Source organism: Aulonocara sp. 'chitande type north' Nkhata Bay, linkage group LG6 (assembly GCF_057382095.1).
Source record: "Aulonocara sp. 'chitande type north' Nkhata Bay isolate Kocher_YH1m ecotype deep benthic linkage group LG6, A_spYH_male_GT1.1, whole genome shotgun sequence".
In the NCBI taxonomy this organism is placed as follows: domain Eukaryota; kingdom Metazoa; phylum Chordata; class Actinopteri; order Cichliformes; family Cichlidae; genus Aulonocara; species Aulonocara sp. 'chitande type north' Nkhata Bay.
In genome coordinates, this window is record NC_141349.1 from 24,433,360 (window position 1) to 24,442,444 (window position 9,085).

Consider the following 9,085-nt stretch of genomic DNA (forward strand, 5'->3'; position numbering starts at 1 on the left):
AGGTTTATAGGATTATTGAATTATGGTTAAGGGTTGGTAGAATTTTTTTTTTAAACATTATCTGCCAATTAAATCTGCCACCCTTCTCCAAATCTGTGCCCCTACCTGGCCCCCCCAACAAAAATTTTCTAGACACGCCACTGCAGTTGACCCCTTTAATCAGGTGCATTTTTATGTTTGAATGGTTCACAGGTCCGTGTTTAAACACTCCTATGAAAAAGTTCACGTAAAAGGACTGGACTGAAAATGAGTGGAAAAAGCAGCCAGTGTCCAAAGAAAAACTTCCAAAAGCCTTCAGAAAGCCTGGAGAACTATTGTTCAAGATCACTTTAAAAGATTACCAGAAAGTCTCACTCCTTTTAAAGAAACACAAAGATGTCAGGCGGCTCAATCCGATCACTCTACACTATAGATACAAATGCTGGTATTGATCAGTGCCAGCACAACTGGATCAATACTTTATTTCTATCCTCTAAGTTTGGTATGTAGCCCACTAAATTGTGTTTAAAAAAAATTTTTTTTTAGATGACTGCCATAAAATATATTTTCAAAATAAATCAAAAGCAGGTTTGTTTTTATTAGGAAATTATTGTGAAAACTAAAACTCACAGTGCTTTAGTGATCAGAATTTGCAAACTAATCATAATTCATCTCATAAACCATGGCACACTGCTCTCCCCTACATTAGCTACCTTTTTAAGTTTAAAAGTATCGATATCGGTATGTTCAACACTTCCTCCGTGTTCACTACTAACTGTTTAATAAATCTGTATTTATAACACCGGCACCAATTGTTCTGCCAGACGGAAGCAGCAGTTTTACTACCAGATGTCGAATAAAAGAAGAAGTAACCCTCCGCGAGCGTTTGTGGGTAATGGAGTCTTTCAATGGCGTGTCTGCTTGGCGCTAACTAGGCGAAGAACTACATATCCCGCTTGTCTTCACTGCAGCGTGTTTTTGTGTGGACGAGGTGAAACGTACTTCGCTTTGCTTTTCTATGCTAGCAGTTAGAGCAGTTACACTCGTGTCTGTGAGCGGTGCTTCACAGATAGTGGACGTCAAAACACGGCCACCATACGTCACGGTGCGGAATGTCAACAACGGCATCTGGCGGAACAGTTTCAGGTGTGTAAGTGTGAATTAAATGTCGTGAACTGCTTGTAAAATTAATCTAACGCCTTTGTTTCACTCATAGTCACTTGGATGAGTGACGAAACGTTTCTCCCACTGAAAACGCTCCGTCCAGATGAACAGAATCAACCTTTGGAGGTCTCCTAATAAAGTTGTCATGTTCATTTTTAAGTGAACATTTCTCAAGGAATAGGGTCGTTGTCAGGTCATTTAGGACCCCTTAAAGATGTTTTATTTTCATTGAGTTGCATTACAGCTCCAGTTCTAAACCCTACATTATTTTTGCTTTACATTTGAGCATGAATAAAGACTTAATGCTGAAGAAGCATTGATGAAGATAATAAATTTTTAATGCACATGAGTCAGGTTAACAAGGCTTTTTTTCTTTAGCATTTACAGTCAAGTGAAACGATGAGCAAATTTTAATACTATACAAAGGTAACCCGAGTAAATACAAAATGCAGTATGTAAGTGGTGATTTCATTTATTAAGGGCAAAAGTTATAAAAACCGCACCGGCCACTGTCAAAATGTAATTCCCCACCTTGTTAAGTCACAAATTCAAAGCCATTAATCACATTTTTTTGGAAAGCTAGCCATGCAAAGACCTGGTTACTGTTGGACCTCTTCAATTATGAAATATGTAAATAGAACCTGTTTTTCAAAGTGAAGTAGATTTAAAGATCTCTAAAAGCAACACATCATGCCACAATCTAAAGAAAGTCGAGAACTCCTGAGAAACAATTTCTCATCTATCAGTCTGGAAATTATTACACAGATATTTCCAAGGTTTTGGACTCCAGCAAACTGCTGTGAGAGGCACTGTCTAGAAATGACCAGCTTCACCACTGAACTTTTCCAGGAGTGGCCAGCTTACCAAAATTCCTCCAAGAACACATCAACGACTTATCCAGGAGGTTGCAAAACAACAAACAGGCAAAAACCACTGCTGACCAAAAGGAACACGACGACTTGTCTCACATTCGCCCAAAAACATCTTGATGATGCCTTAGACTTTTGGGAAAATATTCCATGGACTGAGTCAAAGGTTTCATAAAAAGAGCATCGTAGCAACAGTCAAGCATGGTGGTGGTAGTGTAATGGTCTGGGGCTGCTTTGCGGCTTCAGGATCAGGATGACTTGTCGTAACTGATGCAACCATGAATTCTGCTTTCTACCAGAAAATTCTGAAGGAGAATGTCTGACATTCATGCCCTGAAGCTTGAACACATTTGAGTCCTGCAGCAGGAAAAAGATTTGCAGTCCACTTCTTAACGGCTCCAAAACAAAAATGTTTGGAGTGACCTAGTCAAAAAAACCACACCTGATGCCTCTTAAAGTCACCTTTCTCTGCACCTCTGGACCGTTTCCAGTGCAGTTTTCTGGAAATCCCTTTCACTCTCCTCAATCCTGAGTGTCACTAATGATGAGAGCGGAGCCTCACGCGACAACCGGGTGACCAAACAGAAGTTCCCAACATCAAAGCCTGAAGATAAGCCCCCTGAACAGGAGCATGTTTGTTTTTGTTCTGACATTTACAGTATTCTGCACTGAGAGTCCACCCACAACAGTTGCACTGTCAAACCAGGGTTGTGCTCACCCAAACTCATCTGATTTATTGTCCTAACCCTATTTTAATAAGCAGCAATCACTTAAAGTTTTTCGATTCACACCATGTAAAATTAAACATTGTTTTTACTTTGATACAATTATAATTTTCATCACTTCCCTTTCAGTAATTTTTCAGTTAATTATTTTTTAGCCACTGAGAGTAGTCAGCTTTGTCCTACCCGAGAGATTTAATTTAGACTGACATAAAAGGGAGAAAGGAAAAAAAAAAAGCTAAAAACCTGATGCGAGAATGTCTGATCATAACAAAAATGACGATAAAATGGTTTCTGTTGTAAAGTCTGCCAGTCAATTAACCATTCTGATATTGCAAACTAGGAATAATGGAATGACAGCTCACATTTGAGAAACTTGAAAGGTCTATATTTGACATTTTCCAGTTACCAAAATAGGTTTTAATTATTTTTCTACTCATTAATTCCCTCATTGTGTCAGTGCCGCAGCTAAGAAAGAATCTGACGGGAACAACAGATGTGATGGCTTATTGTTTGTCTACTCTTAAAGGTGCGAATATCAAATTTAAGAAGCAACAGACCAAAAATAATTATGAAACCATCTGTGCATGCCAGATTCTTCTATAATGACTGTTTGTCAGCAGTGAGGTAGCCCGAGCCCGGCAGCTGGATATGTTTCTGTAATCCTAATGATGCTGGACATTTTTTATCCAATGCGGTCTATAAAGAACTGGGGGAAATAAATGAGCCACAAGGCTTTAGGTCGTTGCACACTTACATTTTAAAGATCTGGTAGATCATATCTTACACAAACACTAGGTAGAAATTAATTGGTTCTTTGGGTGGCTCACTGGTGTTTGTGTCTACTTCAACCTTAACACGAGGAACAAACTAATAACTCTGACGTGTCTTCTCTGTCCAAAGCAGCGACTGATGGAGTTTCCAGAAGATTTTAACCAGCTCGAGCTTCTCGACACACACGGACACCTGATCCCCCGAGGGTCTGGCAGCGTGTGGACCGGAAGCAAGGACGATGAAGAAGAGCCAGAGGAGAGGGAGCACAGTGAGGAGTGGTATCTGGAAAAGGAGGAAGCTCTCAAAGATGAACCCAACGAGCTCATTCTGTGGGCGGCAGAAAACAATCGCGTAAGTCCAGTTTTGTTTTCAGATTAGGGGTGAGCGGTAGAGCTTTAAAATAATATTATTATTTCAAGGAAATTTGTGAAAATGATATTATGTATGGGGAAAAATCTTTTCCATCCTTGTTTTACAGTGAGCTACTGTCACTGCTGACAGGCTATCTAATTTGAAGTGTGAATCTATTGAAACAAAGTGCCAGTTTTTCCTGGTGCCAACTGGTACCAATTCCCTTCTGGCTTCATCTTCGTTTTTGCAGCGTTTAAAAAAAAAAAAAAGAAAAGAAAAGTTTAGTTGTTTTGCTTCTCATTTCCTTCCTTCTTCACGTGAACTACAGTAGAACCCAAAGGAAGGAGATAATATCCTTGTTTATATTGTAGCCTGAATAGTTAAACTTTGAGTTTTTCTTCCATCTGTTGCAGCACAAACGGTATCATCAGTCATTCAGGTCTTTAAACTGAAACATGGTTTGATTTTCATCCTTTGGGCATCCAGTTTTTTTAACCATCTATCAACATGAACATCTTGTGCTGCTGCAGTTTAGCTCACTTTTGTCAACTACTGTAGGTTTTTTTTTTGGTAGTTTAAGATGAATTTTACCCGTTTTGATCCCAACTCTCTGTAGATGACCTTTACTTAACTAAAGATACCAAACTTATACAAAGTTCACCTAAATACGCTGCAGTCTCAGAAGTGACCAGGAAACGAGTTAACACTATTATTGTACCGAGATTAAACGGCTGTCGCAGTACAGCTTCTTCTGCAAATGACTTTTTCCTGTCGTGAAAATGGCGACAGCAGCTTTCAGTGGTCTCAACATAATACCACAAAAATACATTTTGCTGTCATCTTAAAAGCAGCACTTTGCTTCCCCCTCACACACTCCTGCCCTCTTCCCCATCATCTTCCTCTTTGCAGTCAGCAGCTGCGAGCGGATCAGTCTGTTCTTTTTCCTTCTTTGTCGCTGGTTTTCTTTGTAAGATACTGAGTTATCCAATGTAGCATCTGCTGCTGACTATTTGTTGACAGTAAAACTACTCCTCTGGAAACCTATGTTATTTTAAAGCATGAGCTTTTTTATTTTAAAGGTCACTGGGAAATGAAAACTGAAGGTCGCCGGTCTTTGCTGTTGCTGATGTCTCCCCTAAATTTTAGTTCAGGATACACTGACTGCCACGTCTATTTACTGCAATTTCTCAGCCAAGCATCCCTCTTGGTCAATTACTAGACACTATTTATTCAAGTTTGAATTAAAGTCCTGGGGGCACACACTGGGGAAAAAAATCACAGCACAAGCTGATGCTTTATGAATTTCAAACCAGTCATGACCTTTGAGTCTTCATCTCAGGATAGAAGCAGAGCTGAATAAATAGTAATTACAGCATTTAGGGACACAAATTAAAGTCACTCCATTAAAGTCAAATGTTTGTCAAACAAATATTTTCCCCCGACAGATCTCTGGCCTGCTGCGAGATCTAAGCAGCAACTAATCGTAACTGCATAAAATTCCTACTGGCTGAAGCTGGACATCATCCAAGTGTGAGGGTAGAGCAATGGCAAAACTAATCAGCTTCGTATATTCACTTTATTTTTACACTTCACCTTTAAGGATAAATACAAAGATAAAAGCACAGTTTCATCATATGCATCCTTTATTTTGGCAGATTTTTGTTCTAATCCCACGGAGACGTTGACCACACACAGGATGGTTTGTGGTATCCTTTAAGTTGTTTCCACTTGAGAAGGTTAAATAGTGTAAATAAATAGTCTTGAATGTTGATTTTCTTTTTTTAATGATTATTTCTTCTAGTTAAAATTACACATGGCTCTCTAACCACAAATGGGAACTCGTGAATTAGTTGTAAATATTTCACAGGCAGCAGTGATTATATTTGAATTTCAAATTTTAATACTGAGAAGGCATCAATACCTTTTCCCCAGTTATATAAAAAATAAAAACAAAACACAGTCAGAGTTTACAAAGTGACCGTCTAGATTAAAAATGATAGAACTATATACTAATGCACCAGTATAGCTGTATGAGTAACCTGCTGTCTGAGACTTGTGGTAAATTCAATATTAAATGTCAAGAATTGCAGAAGTTCCACCGAGGAATAAAAAATCTCATGACTTTCTACACCATGAGGCAGGAAGCAGCACAGAAACACAGCTGCATTTAATACAGCCTGAACTCCCGAAAAAGACAAAGCACAAAAGCTGAATGAAAAACAATATACACTTGCAGATAATTAAACTTGCGTCAGCCTAATTTAATCAAAGTTCATTATTTGCATTATAACACTGTCACATCCAGCAGTTTCCCTCAACACACCATAACTGAAAAAGATTCGTGCGTGGAATAAATTCCCAAATAATTCAAAGTTATTTGGAGTCATGACAAATTTTCTTGATTTTTGTCTTGATTAAGTGAGTAGAAGAATTCAGCTGAGCAGTTTCCAGACAGTAAGTCCTGATAATGTCAGGAGAATAATTTCATGGAGCTGTCCAGAGTTTCCTTTTTGTACATGTAGCCCACAGCAGGAGATTTTCATCAGATGTGTTCTCATTGTTCTCACCTCTGGAACAAGTCAGCTTAACTTTGGAGCTAAGAAGCTGGGTAGAGCAAGTAGGAGGCAGGATGCGCAGCACCCACTCATTTGCTGTAAATTCCCAGAGCTTTTGCCTTCTGTGTTCTCAGTTTGACCTTGCACTGACTTTGTACAAGGAAGCTGGCAGGGAGAAGATCTTTTGACGCCTGGTCCGGGGCTACAGTGCATGTGTGAATATAATTTAAACAGCAGTTCTTCCTCCTGCAGGGTGATTTTCAGTCTGACATTACTGTCTTTAAATCATAATTTGTGCATTGCGCTGTATTTAGCAGTTGGACTTGGGCCCCAGTTACTCAGGCATAGCAGGAGGTTGGTAACTCCCTGATAACCACCAGCTGCAAGGAAAGACTGTTTATTGCCAACCGGTTGCTGGAAGTCAGTAGTTAAAATAGGTATACGGTGAAAAAACACTTAAATGGAACTGATGTAAATCAAAATGGCAACTGCAAATATGCTTATCTTAAGGTTTAAAAATTGGTGACATCACAGTAACTACATTAATCTTTTGTCTGTCTGTAGTTACAGTGGTGAGGCATACCCATATGGAAAAGAAATAGTAAAAACTTATATGTGATTACTCATGAAAGTGGCCACTTTCTAATTACTTTCATACATTGTTTTAGTAAGTATCCAAAACATACAAGTTTCATTATATACTTTTTCAAGGGATCTTATATCTGTTTTCACTCTTATATGCTTTTCATACAAGTTTCACACAAAACAGATACAAACTTTATAAGATTTATATATATCTTTTCCATATGGGTAACCTTTACTTTGAAGCTGAACAGTCTACGTTTCCAGTTTATATTAAAGTTTCTCCACTGCTCAGAGACTAGTTGACAAGTGTTTGCAGAGTGTTCCTTTTGACCTTTTTTCTTTGTTAGCCTACGTTATTGGTATCAGTTTGTTGGTTAAACCGAAGCTTTGCTGAAGAGGTATCAGAAAGTCTGAAAATCAAACTGCTGCATCAGGTCCTTTGACAGCTTTTGGTGCCTTTACCGCAAAGTAAAAAATAAACGAAGGTGCTTATGTGACTATTTAAAGTTTGCATGAAGCACAAATGGAGCCGACCTTGTGATCAATGTTGCAGAAATGAAGTTTTATTTGAGAAAGAGCAGCTCAAATGAAAGGTTTTCTTACAATCACTTTATGTGGTTTTCTTTCAGCTTGCCACAGTCCACAGTTTGTTAGCTGCTGATCCTTCGCTGGTGCACTGCTGTGATGAAGATGGTTACACTCCCCTGCACCGTGCAGCATACAGCGGTCACATCGAAGTCATCTGTGCTCTGCTTGCCGGCGGCTCTAAGGTCAACCCCCGCACCATCGACGGCTGGACTCCCCTTCACAGCGCTTGCCGCTGGAGCCGCGTTTCTGTGGCGAGTTGTCTCCTGCAGCACGGAGCGGAACTGAACGCCCAGACCAACGGTGGACTCACACCATTACATCTCGCTGCTTCATACACAAGCTTCTCAAAAACAGACTCCAGACACACCTTAGAGCTGCTGCTCTCTCAGCGCCATCTGAAGCCGGGGCTCCGCAGCAGCAGCGGGGAGACTGCCGGAGAGGTGGCTCGACGTAGTGGGCCCCATCACTTTATGTTTGAGATGGTGGAAGACTATGTGAATGTGGTGCCCATCTCATGAACAAAAGCACAGGCCCACACAGGCTTTCACATTAGTATTGATGTCTTGCTCATGGTCAGGTTTCCTTTTGAAGCAACATAATAAACGTGAATGTCAAATCTCCAATTCATCTTCTTTACAATTAGACTGAAAGTTTCTTCTCTTTTATTCTGCAATAGACCACAGGTTAAAAAAAGGTCTCTTTAAACCTGAAATTGCAGGATTTCTGAGGAGCTGAAAAGATGCTGTGATAAGATTCAAGCTGTGTTTCTGAGTGCCAATTGTTCAGTGACATTTAGATATTAGAAATTCAAACCATTATACAGCGGGGAAAATAAGTATTTGACACATCAGCATTTTTATCAGTAAGGGGATTTCCAAGTGGACCATTGACACAACATTTCCACCAGATGTTGCCATCAAGCCAAATATTGACGTCATACAAACAAATCAGAACATATAAGTATACAAGTTAAACCACAATAAATAAAGTGAAATGACACAGGGAATAAGTATTGAATACATGGAGATAACAAGGGGCAAAATGACATAGAAAGCCAGGAGATCACCTGAAATCTGTCAGTATTGATAGAGAAATCCTGTCCCCTATCAGTACTAATTGATATCAGCTGCTTTAGTCCTAATTGATGGCCTATAAAGGCTCCTCATCACCCAGAAGGCACACAGGAAAGACTTCATGATGGGTAAAAGCAAAGAACTCTCTCAAGATCTTCGTAATCTTATCGTTGAAAAGCATTTTGATGGGAATGGTTATAGGTGCATTTCCAGAATGCTGAATGTTCCTGTGAGCACTGTGGGGGCCATTATCCGGAAATGGAAAGTGCATCAGTTCACCATAAACCTGCCACGATCAGGTGCTCCACGCAAGATCCCTGTCCGAGGAGTCCAAAGAATAATCAGGAGGGTTCTCCAAGAGCCAAGAACCACTCGGACAGAACTTCAGGAAGACCTTGCATCAGCAGGTACTGTTGTTTCAAAGA

At 39.7% G+C, this 9,085-nt stretch overlaps 1 protein-coding gene across 2 annotated transcripts; it reads left to right on the plus strand.

Annotated features, from left to right (window-relative positions):
• The first annotated feature begins 956 nt into the window (after window positions 1–956).
• Window positions 957–8,210, plus strand: ankrd49 (ankyrin repeat domain 49). 2 transcript variants are annotated; one of them, XM_086295736.1, is made up of 3 exons: window positions 957–1,125; window positions 3,638–3,859; window positions 7,629–8,210. In XM_086295736.1, exons 2-3 carry the CDS (start codon window positions 3,647–3,649, stop codon window positions 8,103–8,105), a joined length of 690 nt encoding a protein of 229 aa, XP_086151862.1. In that variant the 5' UTR covers window positions 957–1,125; window positions 3,638–3,646; the 3' UTR covers window positions 8,106–8,210. The 2 variants fall into 2 exon arrangements, with proteins under 2 accessions (XP_086151862.1, XP_086151863.1); XM_086295737.1 differs by having other exon boundaries at window positions 3,641–3,859.
• The last annotated feature ends 875 nt before the right edge of the window (window positions 8,211–9,085 follow it).